The sequence below is a fragment of the Poromitra crassiceps genome (assembly GCF_964638095.1).
Source record: "Poromitra crassiceps genome assembly, chromosome: 23".
NCBI classification, from domain to species: Eukaryota; Metazoa; Chordata; class Actinopteri; order Beryciformes; family Melamphaidae; genus Poromitra; species Poromitra crassiceps.
In genome coordinates, this window is record NC_139639.1 from 22,315,578 (window position 1) to 22,332,261 (window position 16,684).

A 16,684-nucleotide genomic window follows, 5' to 3' on the forward strand; every position below is an offset into this window, starting at 1 on the left:
AAGGTGTCACTTTCGCATTTAGTTGCCGTTTCCTCGTCGAATAGGACTTAATCCTTCTCATTTTCATTAAGTGGTAATAGCAATAACAATGTAATGCTTTTGCTGACACTCTTATCTAAAGCAAATGACAAAAAAGTGAGCAGGTATCATCACAGTGTCGACTGAACCCACTGACCCACCCTGCTACCTCTACTGTATTACACATACAATTATTTATTACATTGTTTTGTTTTTACCTTCCTAATTATAATTCTTTATATAACAGTATTTGCAACTACAGTATGATGTTAAGCTACTTTGAGGATTTAGTAAATGGGACATTTTGGTGACAATTAGCCACCCAACATGCTGAATGATGCACAAGATGAGCGGTTTAGCAACACTTGTGTATACTCAAGTCCAGCGTTGATACTGGTAACGCAGATACATCACTCACAGTTATTTGTGGGAAGGGGGGGGGGGTGGTTCAAGCAATTGTAGCCAATACCAAATCTAATTAAAATGGGAACACATCGGAACGACTTTCCTGAGCAGTGTTTACAGCCGGGTTATTAAGTTGTTTGAGGGAAAAGTTGGCCGGCGTGGCCCGGTGCATCGTGATGATGAAATATGTTGGCCAGAACATGCAAGCATGGCTCTTTGACGTGTTTTTAATCTGTTTTCATACAATGGTGTTCCATGGCTGCTGGGACAGGGCTTCTCATATTATTTTCATAGGATTTGTTGATGGTAAGCAATGCATTAAAAAACACCGGCCTTTTCCTTCATGCATGTTAAACTTATAATATATCATACAAAGACCATAAAATGGAGCACACAGGACATGTTTATTTGTATACTGTATGTGGAGAGTATGCCTTTGGAGAATATAGTGGACAACAGCACACTTTCAAAAAACAACCCTTAACCATCCTTTTATTACCTTTAGCTATGTTCATGCTATGGTATAGTGTATCAGAATCACTTGAATTGGCATTTAAGGGATCTTGTCCTTGTGTAAGCTGATTAACACTAAAACGGAACATTCCTGAATCAAGAAAGCAAGGAAATCAAGGTAAAAAAGCACTGAAAATATAAATGCACGTCCCTCTTTTATCACGTTTTAGTTATTTTAAATAGAGTGCTATGATATCTGTGGAAACTGGAAATTACGACGCAGTAATATACAATAAGGTGTGACAGACACCTTGAAGTAGACAAATCAAACAGTCTACAACTGGAATATAGTGTCATTTTAAGCATCGCTATTGACAGATTCATAGATTTGATTTCAATATAGTCTTCATTATTCCATATACAGTACATGCATCGACAAAGACAAGAACTTATTTGCATATTGTTCCAGTAACATCTCCGACAGGCTGGAGTGAAACATAATACTGAATAAATAAATTCTGTACAAGTAAACATCTATACATCAATCAACTCAAGAAATACTTCTCTATTTTTTCTTTGTCTGATTTCAATAGAACTATAGCAAGGTTAGAATCGGAAGTACCCACAAACAATAACAACAAAATGTACAGTTTCACACAGACATGAAATAAAACATTTTCATACGATATGCTCTCATACATTTCCAAACTTTGAAGGATGATTACTACACTGAGGATCCATTTCAAAAAACTGCACACAAATTAAAAAGCTGTTCAAGCTTTTATTTAATGCAGACAGTGGTGGACTCTGTTCTGCAACACCAAGTGTAACTTGTGGATTCTGGGTTTACTTTATTTTTATGCACAATAAAGATCACAGGGCCAAGCATCTGTAACCTGACTGTAACCTGACTCTGCCAGATGGGGGCGGTATTGTTTTCACTGGCAGAGTCAGGTTAAAGCATCTGGCCTTCAGAACTGAACGGGCATTTAATGTTTTTCACACCTACTTGTACACTGAGAAAGTATGGGAGCAGGGGCTGGATAGTCAGCACTCTGCTGGCTGAAGGCTAACACAATCCTCCCTCATAATCGTCATCATCCTCGGCTGCAGCCGGCGCACCGCTAGCGCCACCTGGTGGAGCGGCCGCAGCCTTCTTCTTCTTGCCTCCTCCTCCAGGAACCCTCAGGGAGATGGCCAGCTTGGCATACTGTAAGGTATCAGGGATTTAATGTGTCATTGACTCTAAAATTAAAATGTCGCCCTTGTAGATGTACACACAGGATAACAAACAAAAAAAAGATTGCATTATCATTGTTGTTTTTGTCCTGAACATTTCTGTGTGACTTGTGTATGAGCAGCACTCACGTCATTGTCCATGTACTTCAGTAAAGGTGAGTTGCACACGCGGTACACCTGGTCCTCGTCTTGCTCATCGTACCCCTGCAGTAGTGTCTCCATGGCAACACTATCTTCGCTCCCGCTGTAACCTGGGAGACTGGATGAGATGGAAAAACAGCTTAAAGGACCCCTCCAGCGTATTTTGACATTTTTAAGATATTTCATATCTTTTGGAGTCAAGTCAAGTTTATTTGTATAGCCCTAATTCACAAGCATGGCTCAGAGGACTTCACAGAGAATATGTCTAGCTAAATCTAGCTGAACATGATTGAACAATCATATGATAGAGAGACAGAGAGAAAGAGAGAAAGGGGAGGGAATGTCCTGACAATGTAGTGTGTCCGTGCTTTGAAGGAAACTTATGCGATCAAGACAAGTGAGGTGACTGTGGTCTTTGGTCCTTCCAGTCACAGGACGGTCTCTCTAACCACTAGGACAAAGACTACAGAGATAACTTAATTGAATTACACATATTAGAGTTCCCATACCTGTAACTCTCTCTGACACATTTATCGGCTGCTACATAGTCTCCTCTGTGAAGATGGATCAACACTTGGGCAGTCGTTTTCTAGAAAATGAAAAGCATAGACCAACACATCCAACAGATAAGCATCAAATAATGAGACGTGACGTTTTATTGTTATTTTTTAGATCTCTTTTGGCTTGTTCCACATCCACAGTGGTTTGAACCTGTCTTCTCATTGAAGGTCTGTCTTCCTACTCACTGCCTCAGATGGACTTAAGCAATATGAAATGTATTTATGATGTGCACTGCCTTCTTGGTCTTTTGCTTTATTAGACAATATACAAATGTACAGAGACATGAAAGGATGGAAAACAGAAGGGAAAACAGGCAAAAAATGTCTGAGCCGGATTGGAACCAGTGATGTGACTGCCATAAGGTTAAAGAAAAATCGAATCACCTGTGGTAGCCAATATTGGTGAAAATAGCTGCCATTCAAATACAGTTATGAAGGCTTATATAAAATGTAATGCTGCAAAAACTCCCTATTGATTACATGTAGAACAACTAACCCAATAACAAGTGAACCTACCTTGAAGCACATGGGGAAGTTCTCAATCTCTTTGTACGTGTTCTTCTCTTTCTGCAGAGCGACTGCTGCTTCATCCAGCCTGGTAATGATGGGAACAGTGTGAGAATTTAGCATGTGGACCAGATTACAACAAAGTGGCAACACGATCTCCATTTACAAGGATGGGGAACATTTTGTTTTGTCATGCCCAGCTGTTACAGTGGTAGGTGAATGCAAACATTTCACCAGTCAAAGTGATGTTATTGCTGCCTGAATTGCCTTGTCCTTTTTTTTTTTTACCTTTTTAACCTGACCAGAAGTCTGGAGGCTTTGCCCAGTAGTTCAGCTGACTGACGCAGACGGTCCTCATTCTACAGACACAAAACACGGTCATATTAGCTACACAGTTAGCAATCAGTCACCAACAGTGACGTTTCAGGGGATAAATTGCTTTTGGTAGCTTGATCTTACCTCAAACACACCAGCTGCCTTCTGATACAAGTCCACAGCTTTGTCCAGGTTTATAGGTTCTATCAGCCTGGACAAACAACAGTTGTTTAGGTTGAAGCAAACATCTATATTTCTGGCCTTGAACTAACTTTGTGTTGCTCAATATTCCTTCCAGGGACAAGATATTCATTGTAATTAAAGGGTATGGTGCCAGATAATACTAAATAAACAAAGAATACACGGTCCTGTAGTGTCACTAGCTGTACTCAAAATTGTGAGAAGGAGATCCATTATCCACCATCATCCCTATTGACTCAGAGTCCAATTTCACCTACCAAATCTACAACAACCAGTAGCTGGTTGCTTTCAATGTTAGCGATCTATGACGTTTATTCTCCTGTTGTTCTGGATGAGAGTCTCAGTGAAACCCCTACACTGTAAACTATACTATACTCACTTCCCAGCCCTGTCCAGAGCCATGGCAGCAGTGTCAGGAGTCCCGTTCTCCATGTACATCATACAGGCTTTCTCGATGTACTGGATAGCCTCCGGCATTTTCTTTTGTTCCTGTTGCAAAGTAAAGTTATAATGCTGCAGTCAAATAATCTCCATGTACAAGCTGATTATCTGAATGTTTACACTGTTCCATCACTCACCTTCATCATCATACCTGCTTGTTCAATAGCCCTGGAAAAGAAAACATGTTTAACTAAAGCCAGATAAAGGCTGCAGTCTTTTGTTTGATGATACTTGAGTACATACACCTTTTCATAATCAAAATACTTACTTTGCAGCGTGGAAGAGCCTGTGGGACGAGTTAAGGAAATTCAAAGAGAGACGGCCATATTATGTCATGCAATTATTACAAGAAAACTGCTGTAAAGAGGATACGTCTTATTTTCTGTGTGATATTCCGCTTCCTTCAGGTAGGCATCCTTTGCTTGATCAAACTGCTTGGCATTCTTGAAACACACAGCTAGGAACAGGAGAGAACAAGTGAAATGTTGTCAGTGGAATGTGTGATGGCTGGATATGGCATGGCTCCATTATTGGGGATTTATTGATCTTACCTGCTTTGGCGTATTCTGACGCAGCACTGTCGAAGTCTGGTTTCCACTTTGTCAGACCTGTTTTTAGGCTATAGAAAATACATAATGATGGGTAACGTCAAGGGCAGGTGACAGACGTCAGTAACGTTATTAGGCTATATTTACATAATATCCCATCAAGGAGAAATGGTCGTCTGTTAATTAAAAAACCCAGTAACGTTATAATATATCACCAACGACACTGGTATGACACATTACATACAAGCACACAAAGTACATTATTTTGCATAACCTCTGGCCACAATACCACAGTGGCCTTTTACATGGCTAACACTGGTAACGCTAACGTTAGTAAAGTAACCTGCCATTTCCTGGATAGAAAAGAATCTGGATTTTATCTTACCATTTCTCTGCCTTAGCAATGTGTTCGTGCGCTTCGTTTATTTTCTGCGCAGCCATATCTGTTGCTAGATGAGGAGAGGATGCTGGTGAAAATGCTGGTTTGGTTTGGACAGTGATAAACAGCTAGCTAGCTAGGTGTTGGTTATCGTGTCGTCGATGTTTGGATTATAGCAAGAGCGCACGCAACTCCTCCCTCTCGGCCGCAGCGTCATCACCACTGGCGCAGGCTACGGGTGCCCCTCTGTGGACGTAATTTATCCGCAACGCGAAACATGTCATCTCTCATCTCTGTGGGACTGGAAAAGTCCCTCCTCTCCTTACTGTAACGTTAGCAGTTATCCCAGTTCAACCCCAGTGTTTTTTGATAAACGTTATTATTCTCTTCTCTCTAGCACTTATCATAGCCCCCATTACACTTTACATTACACTTCAATCTTTTCTCATTGATCATTCCTCTGAATGTCTAGTATTTATAATATATATATATATATATATATATAATATTAATAATAATAATTAATGTATCTAATCTATGATTATTGATCATCATTTTTTTTTTAAGTGCGACGGAAGCGGAAATGTGGGTAGCGTGGTTAGTGACGTCATGTTGGGCTCCGGTCTCTGATGGCAGAACAACAACTCTCGGAGAGCGAGAAACTTTCCTAAACTTCTTCAGAGACAAGCGAAAGTTAGAAAAAGTGATTCGGTTTAATTTTATACTCCCTTTACGTTCGTGTGTGTGTTGTTCTCGTCCTGTTTTATTATTGTTTTACACATGTGGAATTATTGATGGATCCGCGATATGATATACCGCGGAGGGCCGCCGGTGGTGGCGGGGGCTCTGCGAGCTCGTCCCCCGCTCTGGGGGCTCAGTCGCGCCGCAGGAAGATGCCTCCCAGACCCGCTGATTACAAACTACAAATCATCATTATTGGCTCCCGCGGTGTGGGCAAAACCAGCCTCATGGAAAGATTTACCGACGACACTTTCTGTGAAGCGTGCAAGTCAACCGTAGGTAAGGAGATAAGATGTTTGCGGGGCTTGTTTTGTCAACTTTTTGACAGCATACAGTAGCAAGGCTCTGTCTATTTACTGGAGGGAACAGGCATGTCGTCCCTTGGACTTGGCATATATTCCTTCCCCCACTACTGAGACTGAATAGAGATTAGTCAACCTACAAATGCATGAAGCTAGCTAACTCAAGCTAATTAAGACAACAACCCTATTCTAGCTAACACAGCTGGCTGCGTGTTAGCTAACAGAAGTAACATGACAGCCAGTTGTTGTTGTGGCGGCGGTGAAGAGACAACAACACAAATCAAAATTATGTTTTTCTGCACAGGTTTGGGTCTAGGGCATTGACTGCATAATATACAGTATGTCTAGGGTTAGTGTTGTGATGGTGGTGGTGGTTGTGTGTTATGTTGCTAAGGAGGTGTCTAATGCAGCTACTACCTAGGACTAGTAGTGATTTGACCACCAGGGAGATATCACATGGATAGCATGGATCTGCAACAATCTAGCAAGTAGCAACTATACAGTAGTTGGTCAGCCTGTATTTTTTATTCTTTTAAACAAGGGTAAACTCTGTCTAGACTCTTCCTGTGTCTTCTTAACCATTTTTGACTAGATCTGTTCAATATCCCTACTAGGTGAAGAACAACTGACAGATAATGATCAACTTAATAGAGTAATTACAGTACCTTTACTTATTGAGGGTGAGAGTGAAAGAGATTTGTATCTTGTGACTATTTCCCATGCCATGGTTATAGATGCTGTCAGCTTAAAATACACGAGGCCTGCTTGTATGTTGATTATTAGGGTATACGGCAGCTCCATGCACAACACAGTGTCAATTCCCAAAATAGACCCACAGCTGCTATGGCAGACCTCCATTTTGTGCCCTGTCATTCCTGTGACACAGCTTGCAGGTTATTTGAGCTGTGTTTATGAACTTTGTGTGTGAGTACTCCGTAACATTGCATTTGAGTTAATTTGATCACAGACACCACGGAGGGAAAATGCTGCCAGTCAACACCTTGACACTCACTTAAGTCAATATTCCTTTGTTATCATAAAATATTCCTCAGTGTTGCAGCTTTCAGAATGTTGCACAAATATACATGTGCCTGATTCATTTTTCAGTAGAAACCTGCCATTGTGCTCGACAAATTGGAATTAAAATAACAATATAAATTAGCTCAGATTTCATCCAAAAGAAATGCAGTTGAAATGTTTCAAATGCACAGTATTATGAGAAAGTATTCCAAGGAAATCATGTTCCTGCAGCCTGCACTTGAACTATAACTGGGACCAAAATCTGGGCAAATGTGGAATCAATACTAACTCCCCCCCACCCACCCCCAGTATTGATAGTCCATACAACTACAGAGGAAATGTTATCTGTACTTGTCTAAACCATGTCTTCTGTGTTTTCCCATGTAGGAGTTGACTTCAAAATCAAGACAGTTGAGCTGAGAGGGAAGAAGATCAGACTGCAGATATGGTGAGTGAACTAGTGAACTGGATGGAAGAGTCAACTCCTTGAATCCTCTCCATATGTCTCCATGGTGCATTTCCTCTTTCTGACCTCTGACCTCTCACAGGCTGCTCTAACAAAACTACTGGTGGCATCCTGGGTGTATCTGCATTCTAGATTAGACATGGGCCAGTGCCGCCAGTATCAGATTTATTAACATTGGCTTCAATTGTTACTGATGAATCATAAAATATAGTAAATCACACATCCAGCATTATGCATTTTGCATTGCAAAAACATGTTTTATTAAAAATAACATATGCCATTTGATGGACGCTTTTATCCAAAGAGCTGTATCATGAGTGCATACAGTACATATCATGGATGTCCCAGTGGGAATCTAACTCTCTCAACTATAGTAGTTGGTGCCATGCTCAACCCATTAGCCTAAAATGCAAGAAGTAACACATGTGCAAGCAAAACCGTAACAAGGGCCCCGCCACTGGGTCACCAAATGGATTGGAATGTTTCGAAACCCTCATTAATGTTCTGCTTGCACCTGTCTTACTTCCTGGCTTTTAGACACAAAATGGGTGAATTGGGTGGGAAGGTTCTATTATACAATCAATTGTGGGAAGTGAAAAGGGGTACTTGAACAACAAAGGCTCACAAAGACAATTGCTAGTCACTGTGGTGGTGTTCTGGTGTTGACATTTACAGTTGTTCTTTATAACCACAGTATATCAGCACACTCCTATTCTATGCTGTCAATTATTTCAGTCTGTTCATCTGCACTAACCTGACAGACCTGCAGAATTGTTTGCTAAATTATGGGACAATTGAGTCCTCTCACACTGCCCACACTGATTCTGTTTGGAGTAGAAGCTGAGCAGACGATTACATAAACACAGTTAATTTACTGTTGAAATGCAGTTTTCCATCTTCTGTATAAGTTTAAAAAAAAATTGTTGCATAACCCCAAACATTCAGTCACTGGTCTGTTATTTTTTTAAATAATTATTTGAGAGTTGTAAAAGTATTAGCCAGCCAGTGCCACAGGGGCCGTAGCACTGGTCCTAGCCCACCAACGGTGGCTTTGATGCTGTTCCAGCAGTGTGATTCAAATCACTCCACTTGTGAGGAAGTCTTGTGAATTTAGTTAGATGGTCCTAAATTCAATTTGAAGATGATAATCACCATCGGAAATGGACCCATCTGGTGTTGGCATTTAACTAGCATCTGAATAGCTGACTTGCATACCACAACTAACAGTTCATAAAGCGGATTGAGTGACACTGACTGTGTGACTGTGTCGGCTGCGTGTGACAATGCTGGGCTGAAATATGGGCAACTCTATCACCAATTCACTAACACATTTGTCCTGTTCACTCACACCCACCCATCCGTCCTCATCTACCCCTCACCACGTCCCGTTTTGTCCCGGCTCCTCTGTCAGGATGTCCGTCCTGAATGCGTCTTGTCTCTCATGTTGAACTGCTCGCATCAAGCTGTCCAGTCGCACACACCCCCCCCCCTCGGGTTCAGCATTCCCCCGCCTGTCCTAAGTACCTAACCCCGCCATGTGATGCTGCTTCTGCTCCGCTACTCATAAGCCTGACTCTGACTCACAGGGGGAAAGGGAGAGGCTAACCGGCTGAAGGTACAGTACTGTATGCTGCAATGTGAGTGTAGCTTACGCTGCTTGTCATGCTACTAACCACCACAGTCTCAGATGATCGGCTGATTCATAACTTAACTCAATCAAACTCATTCCCAAAAATCTAGATATTGATGAAATACATGTACAGGAAGTTCACATTTCAACATTCACTGTTTGTAAACGGTTGACATTTGTCATCCATGTATGTGCTGTTCTTTTAAAAAGCACCATAATTGTATTTTATACTACTGTGCTATCAATCACTTGGTAACTGTGGGTGTAGTTTTTTCCCCCCTAAAATGTTGATGACGTCTAATTTTGGAACAAAATATCATCAAGATTGGTTCACTTTTAGAAAATGAATAGTGTATACCGTAATAGGGCTGGGTATCGCCGCCACTGATTCCCGATTCGGATACGATTCCCGATACACAAGGTCCCGATTTGATTTGATTTTCAATTCGATATTGATATTTCAGTTGCAATACCAATTTTTCTTGGATACGAAAGAGATTCTCAAATATCTAATTTTGCCAATTGTACAAAAAACCCGCTAACGGGGTTAAAGCTTCAAGCATCCACGGGAAAATACATTATATTAAAAGATTGATATTGGGATTTATGATTCGATCAGTTCCTTCAAATGAATATCGATTCGATAATATCGATATATCTTTTTTTTACCCAGCCCTATATGTTAACTGAAGAAAATGGGAAATCTGCTTGAAATATTTCCATCATTAATACTGATCAATGACACCAAAATGATTATGAATTTTTACAGAGCTGATTCTACTTCTGTCATTATTTGTTGTGTCATATCCAATAATGTGCTCGTTATTAATTTCGAATAAAAATCACACCTTTTGGAACCGTAGCCCTCTTATTAAGTCATCTTTAATGAATGAAAAACACCTTATTCAATCAGAAACAGCGTGTACTGATGGACTGATGAATGGATGAACGATTATAATGGATTTTATTCATCCCATCCAGGGACACTGCTGGCCAGGAGAGGTTTAACAGCATCACGTCAGCCTACTACAGGGGGGCCAAGGGAATCGTGCTTGTGTATGACATCACTAAGCAGGAGACCTTTGATGACCTTCCCAAATGGATGAAAATGATAGACAAGGTGAATTGAAACTGCCTAAACTGCTGGTATTCTGTTGAGGCATTTACTGATTGGGCGGTAAAATCGGTCTTAAAGGGAGTTCCCAAGTAAAATGTGATCCTCACATCACTGAATTACACTTCATTTTGTCATACACGTAGAGGAGAAAATCTACATTTGCAGAATAACAACCTAAAAGTAGAATTTGGTGCATTTCCCCCTTTAATTATGGGTGTATAGAGCCAGTTTTCATAGTGGTATGCTGAACGGAATTTAATTGCAATGATGTGGCAGTGCAGAAACCTGTGTGCCGATTGTCTCCGCTGTGTGTTTTGTGTCAGTACGCCTCAGAGGAAGCAGAGCTGCTGCTGGTGGGGAACAAGCTGGACTGTGAGACAGATCGCATCATCTCCAAACAGCAGGCGGAGAGGGTGGGTTCCACACATGCACTGTTCATCCACCATCATAACTAGAGGTCGACCGATATTGCTTTTTCAATGGCCGATGCCGATGCCGATCTTTAGAGAGCAGGGCGGCCGATGGCCGATATATAATGCCGATTATTTTTATTTTTTTCATTCGATAAAATACGATTAAAATAAACTCCTCAAAAAAAGTTTGGAAACGTTATTTTGCTCGATTATTTCTCCCCTTTAATAATACCAATTGGTATTGTATTTTATATAGTTGGAAAGCCTGATTAGTCACCTTTACAACGGGGTACAACTTGTAAGGATTGTGCATTCGTGGAATGAGAAACACACAGCTAAACGTGTGGGTAGCGCCCCCAAAAAATGTGCAATATTCTTCTGTTGGTATTTTTTTTTAAAGAAATCTAGTAGCCTAGATTTCCATTATCCATTCATGCACATTGAAAATCGAATATAACATTATACTGTAGGCCTACATCTAATATAAGATGTTATCTTAGCCAGTACAGTAACATGTTTTTGATTATTCTTTTTATTAAATAGAAAAATACATTGGGTTATGCGGTATAGATTTCAGTAGTGACTGGTAGGCTATAGCGAGAGAGCAGTATGTCAGAGAACTCATTCATGCACTGTTCTATACATTAACAATAATAATAATAATGTAACTGTTTAGATTTGCTGTCATTTGATGGGAGAAGTGTGTTTGCAGAAGATGGTGGTGACTGAGGAAACCTAACGTTACAGTAGGCTCATGGGTGCATGAGAAGACTCACATTCAGTGGCGGACTGCATAATCGGGCACGTCGGGCAAATGCCCGGTGGCCTGGCCTGGCCTGCCAAAAAAAAAAAAAAAAAAAAATTTTTTTTTTTTTTTTGCAGGCCGATGCCGATTAATTAAAAATGCCAATAATCGGCCCCAATTAATCGGCCGGCCGATTAATCGGTCGACCTCTAATCATAACACACAACTTCACTTTTAGTTTGGATTCATTTGTGCAGATAAAAGCACATACAATCTCATAATATAAGCAATAATATAAGCAACAAATCAATTGGTACGCATGGGTGGTTTAAAACTATAGTAATAAAAGTTCAAACAAAAATCAGTAAATAATGAAGAATGTAGGTGTAGGTGTAGTAGGGCAGAGGTTCTCAAATGTTTTTCAGCCAAGGACCCCTTACAAGATAGAAAATATACCCCCTCATTCTGATTTGTGATTTTGGGCTAAGCTTAATTGTTTCCACCGTAACGTGCTTGACATTTAAATTGATAGGTTTGTTAGATTAGAAGGTTATCCATGAACCATTTTAGATTTAAAGCATAAAATATTTCCGTTGAACTATGAAGCTTTTGCACACTATTTTTTCTTTTTTTTTTCCCTGAAAACTTTTCGCGGACCCCCTGGCAAAGTGCCACGGACCCCCATTTGAGAACCACTGTAGTAGGGTACCATGTATTGTGATTTCATAGAAACCAGGCTGATCCCTCCAGAAATTGAGTTTTCACAATGTAAACAGTATGATCAAAATGTTCCATTGGGAAGGAATTATCACAAGTTGTCCGTCCATTTGCTCAGTGTTGTTGAGGGAGATTGTCCTGTGTCATTGAGATGACATTTGACTCTTAGGAACTGATAGAGCTGTTCCTTGCTGATATTGAGCTCAATCTGTCCTTGTTGTGTTATAGTTTGCCTCTAGGATAAGTGGCATGCGCTTTTGCGAGGCCAGTGCCAAGGATAATTTCAATGTGGACGAGATCTTCCTGAAGCTTGTGGATGACGTTCTTAGCAAGGTTGGTGTGTCAAAAGTTTCTAACGTTTTCTCGTCATTGAAGATACATTGGAGTAAAAATAAGCCACAAACTGTGATTGTTCCAGTTAAACTTCTATCACAACCGGCTCAGTCTCCTGTAGTGTAATTATATTTCAGCCAATCACAAGTTGATTCAATAGTGTCCCCACTGGAACTTTGTCTGTTACTATTTTTATCAAGAGAAATTAGTTGTGTGAAAACGCAACTGTTTCAATAATTTGCTCATTCTTCATGCAAACAATGCCAAAAACCTTGGTGGCTCTTGCCTTTCCTGAACTATTAACTTGGTTAGAAAGATTGAATCCCCTTTAAAAAAAGAACTTTCTTCCTCTTTTATTTTATTTGACTAGGAATCTCGCGTGCTACACACACTCGATTCCTAGGGTGGAGGAGACTCTGGAGATGATGCACCAGTTGTCCTATTCTCCCTACTTATACGTCTCCCACCACCTCAGCCAGGAAGGATTTATTACATCACTGATGACATCACAATTGCTCGAGTGACATCACTGATGACATCACTCACAATTGCTCAAGTGACATCACTGATGACGTCATCACAATCGTGACTGAACCACACCGCCACACCGAGCCCACACCCACTTAGCCAATTTGAACTAAGATTTCTCTTTACAGCACGTCTTTCTTTTATGATCCTTCTCGGGTCACAAGTATAGACGGTTTTCACCAGAGCGCAACCCCACAGCACTTCCTTTTTCTCAGCATTCGGCAAACTGCAGAAATATTCACTCGACATCGTTACTTTTGTTTTCGCTGCTCAGCTGTATAGACGGTTTTCACGGAATGGTCAGTCCTGCACTTGAATGTTTTTTTTTCTTTTATGTCCATAGCAAACACAGCAAACAGGAAGTGAGCGGGGGTTCAATTTAGAATGTTTTTGTTGTCAAGTTAAAACCGTCTATAGTTTCAGAGCACTATGTTTCTGACTTTCTCTCCTCACTATTTGGTTCCTTATAATGTTTATAATCTAAGAATTGAAGTTTATTCATCTGCCGTGCACATTGTCAATCATTCTGGATGCCAGCGTCAGCTAAATGCCTAAAATGTAAATTAATATATTAACTGTTGTTTTCTGGCTTTGTCATTGGTTCCTGATACAGCATATGCCTCTGGAAATTCCCAACAAGGAGCTTTCCAACAGTATCCTGTCTCTGCAGCCTGAGCCGGAAGTGCCTCCGGAGCTGCCCCCTCCCCGCATGCGCTGTTGCTGAGGCTGAGCGGACCCCCACCCATAATACACCCTCCATCCCTCCCGCCCCGCTCAGCCTGCACATGCAGAGTACCAATCTGACCACCAGGGGGCAGCACAAAGCAGCAGTCTGGAAATAAAGGAGTCCATCGCTGCTGCAAGATGCACAGACTCTCCAACAACCAATTGACCCCCCCCCCCCCCCCCCTTATTCTGTTTTGTAGCTGTACACTATGACACATACAAAAGACACACACTAACACTTAGACCCAGTAAAGCACCTTCTAACTACAGGACCGCCCCTCTGTCTACACGTGACCCAGACTACCTCATTCCTAGGACCGTTAGGCTTGCTGTGCCCCGCAGGTGCCTTCTAGGTAGAGAGCCCTCTGGTAGCCACTGCACATTCTGTTGGAGGGGGATGCAGAGGCTAGTAGCGCTCGTTGTCTTCCTGTTTTGTTTTAATCGTCACACATACTGTGCACAGTTTGACGCGGTCCGAGTTACCTGGACAGTCTCTTATCTCTACGGCTTCTAGCTTACGGAAAAGGGATAATCGTATCGCACATCTCCTCAGTTTAATTTGAATTCTGGGTCTAGGTACAGTAGTTTTATACACTTATTAGTAGTAGTTAGTATTATTACCAAGGGTTAACTTGGGCTGACAAAGGTGGAGTTAGACAAAAGCACATAGTTCTATTGTAATTGAGATGATGTAAATATGGTTATAAGCGTCATAGGCGTGTTGCTCTAATGACTGGACTCTGATTTGACGAGGTGCAGAATTTCAGCGTGTGTGTTTTCATGGCCAACAAGACGGAGGACAGTGGTCATATCAGCTTGTATCCTGTTGCCTTAAAGTATTAGTGTTTGGAGCGGCTCATGTTACATTTGTATAAATTTAAATGTTTTGCACTACAATCCGTTATAGCTAGTTAAGCTGACATGCTGAACTGTTAAGGGAGGCAGTGTAAAAAGGAAGTACATTACTAGTTAGTAGTAGTAGTATAGGTAGTAGCACTAATAAATATTGTTGCCTCAGCGGTGGCTGCTCTTAACCCTTCCACACCCTTTGACGCAGTTGAATGGAAGTGCAAGTACAGATGGGTAATGTAGTCTTTGGTGTTTTCACACATTTTATATCTGTTACAGTGTATGTGTGTGTTATTAGCTTTTCAGTGGGAGTAGGGACAGTAAGAAGCTAGTAAACACACACACACACACACACACACAGGGTTCTAGCCTTTGCTTTTGGTTTCCTTACTAATATTGTGTTTTTTTTATTGATGTTTCTTCCTCTGAATTCAGATACCACTTGAGAAAAGTGTAAGTGTCCCTCCACGGAAAGGTGTGCAGGGCAGGAAGGCATGTAGTATTTCAATGACTCAGGACATTTTGGTAGGCTCATTATGTGCCCATTCTGGCGGACTTTTAATGCGACCGGGGTCTCCCAAGAATCGTATGACTAACACACGGATGAAGTAACCCCCTCCATAGAAAACTAGTTTGAAGGGGAAATTTCAAGCTTGTTACTAGAGGTTCAGTGGTTAGCTGTTAGTATTTTGCTCATGGCCTACAGATTGTTTTGGACCAGTATGGGACGTCCTCTCTCTTGCACATTTTGCGTAAATACTGGGCTATGCATGTTAATACTTAGTTAGGGAAACAATTAAATTAGAGGTATAATAGACATCGAAAGAGAATTGTGACTCGATAACACAATGTATGCCTACCTGTTTTGCAAGTTCAAAACATAATTGGTGCATGTAGAATATTTCAGGCAGTATGGATCCTGATAAGGCTCAAGTCAGCCAAGTTTGATGAAAACAACCCCCTAAGGAAGACATCAGTAATCCTCGTCCTATTCTTAAAGAGCATGGTGCAGGTTAGAGACCCCAGTGAGTTTAAACACATTAAATCCTGTATTAACTTTTCAAATGGACCTATGGATAAGGTTAAGTATACATTTAATAAAGGATTTACCCTGCTCCATGCTCTTTAACAATTTGTTGTCACATCAATGCAATACAAACAACCTAGTGCTGTGATTGTTTTTGTTTTGTTCTGACATGTTCAGTCGTGTTAGAAGCCTGTTACTGAGGAAGGTGAAGCCCCTTCAAAGGACCTGATTTGAATTTGTTCGAGCTGAATTGCTATGCTATGCTATAGGTTTGTTTTTTGTTGATTTGTGGATTTTATGTGTAAAGGTCAAGGTGTTTGGGGCGATGTGTGATACACGCTCTTTTGAGGGACTCTTAAGGCACATTTACATTATATGTATTTAAACAATTGAAATAGTTTAATTCCAAAATTAGATATCCACCATGTTAAAAATTTGTCACCATCAAAGTACATCTTGTTCTCAGAAAGTGAAGGACCTTTGCTTTCAAATGATCTCTATATTATCAGTTGTTTTTTGAAACATTGAGCAATGAGCATGAGGTAACATTGTTTTCAAACATTTTGGAATATCTTGTTTTAGAATGAAACGTTTCACACGTCCCCTCCCGGCTTAGCATTTGACACTAACCCTGTGGTCTTTGTTTAATAGTCGAGCCTTACACTACTCAATGTTTTAAATATACATTAAAAAAATGCTTTCATTTTTAATGTACATCCTTTAAGATGGAAGACTATACTTTGTATTCAACCTGTCTTTGAAAACATTTGGCATGTTTAATGCGGATTTGTGGTATTTATAACTTGTGGCATTCTTGAACTAATGAAGTGCAAATAAAGATCTATATTTATTACCAGATAAAT

The 16,684-nt window shown here is 40.6% G+C and overlaps 2 protein-coding genes across 3 annotated transcripts; one reads left to right on the top strand and one right to left on the bottom strand.

The window, feature by feature from the left end:
- Positions 1–844: 844 nt before the first annotated feature.
- Positions 845–5,377, bottom strand: napgb (N-ethylmaleimide-sensitive factor attachment protein, gamma b). Its single transcript, XM_083658887.1, has 12 exons — positions 5,214–5,377; positions 4,832–4,899; positions 4,653–4,737; positions 4,549–4,566; positions 4,418–4,448; positions 4,219–4,328; positions 3,783–3,849; positions 3,612–3,682; positions 3,333–3,411; positions 2,766–2,845; positions 2,245–2,374; positions 845–2,086 (listed from the first exon to the last, which is right to left on the bottom strand). Exons 1-12 carry the CDS (start codon positions 5,267–5,269, stop codon positions 1,946–1,948), a joined length of 936 nt encoding a protein of 311 aa, XP_083515013.1. The 5' UTR covers positions 5,270–5,377; the 3' UTR covers positions 845–1,945.
- Positions 5,378–5,907: 530 nt separating this feature from the next.
- Positions 5,908–16,647, top strand: rab12 (RAB12, member RAS oncogene family). 2 transcript variants are annotated; one of them, XM_083659675.1, is made up of 6 exons: positions 5,908–6,227; positions 7,658–7,718; positions 10,348–10,486; positions 10,765–10,896; positions 12,587–12,691; positions 13,833–16,647. In XM_083659675.1, exons 1-6 carry the CDS (start codon positions 6,002–6,004, stop codon positions 13,941–13,943), a joined length of 774 nt encoding a protein of 257 aa, XP_083515801.1. In that variant the 5' UTR covers positions 5,908–6,001; the 3' UTR covers positions 13,944–16,647. The 2 variants fall into 2 exon arrangements, with proteins under 2 accessions (XP_083515801.1, XP_083515802.1); XM_083659676.1 differs by having other exon boundaries at positions 10,807–10,896.
- Positions 16,648–16,684: the final 37 nt, after the last annotated feature.

Bases quoted from the DNA above. Each gene is read 5' to 3' on its own strand.
- rab12 (XM_083659675.1), top strand. From the start codon at position 6,002: ATGGATCCGCGATATGATATACCGCGGAGGGCCGCCGGTGGTGGCGGG. The intron at 6,228-7,657 runs GTAAGGAGATAA...TTTCCCATGTAG, and splicing joins AGCGTGCAAGTCAACCGTAG to GAGTTGACTTCAAAATCAAG. The intron at 10,897-12,586 runs GTGGGTTCCACA...GTTGTGTTATAG, and splicing joins CCAAACAGCAGGCGGAGAGG to TTTGCCTCTAGGATAAGTGG.
- napgb (XM_083658887.1), bottom strand. From the start codon at position 5,269: ATGGCTGCGCAGAAAATAAACGAAGCGCACGAACACATTGCTAAGGCA. The intron at 4,329-4,417 runs GTGAGTGATGGA...ACTTTGCAACAG, and splicing joins AAGCAGGTATGATGATGAAG to GAACAAAAGAAAATGCCGGA. The intron at 3,683-3,782 runs GTAAGATCAAGC...TTGTGTCTGTAG, and splicing joins AGGCAGCTGGTGTGTTTGAG to AATGAGGACCGTCTGCGTCA.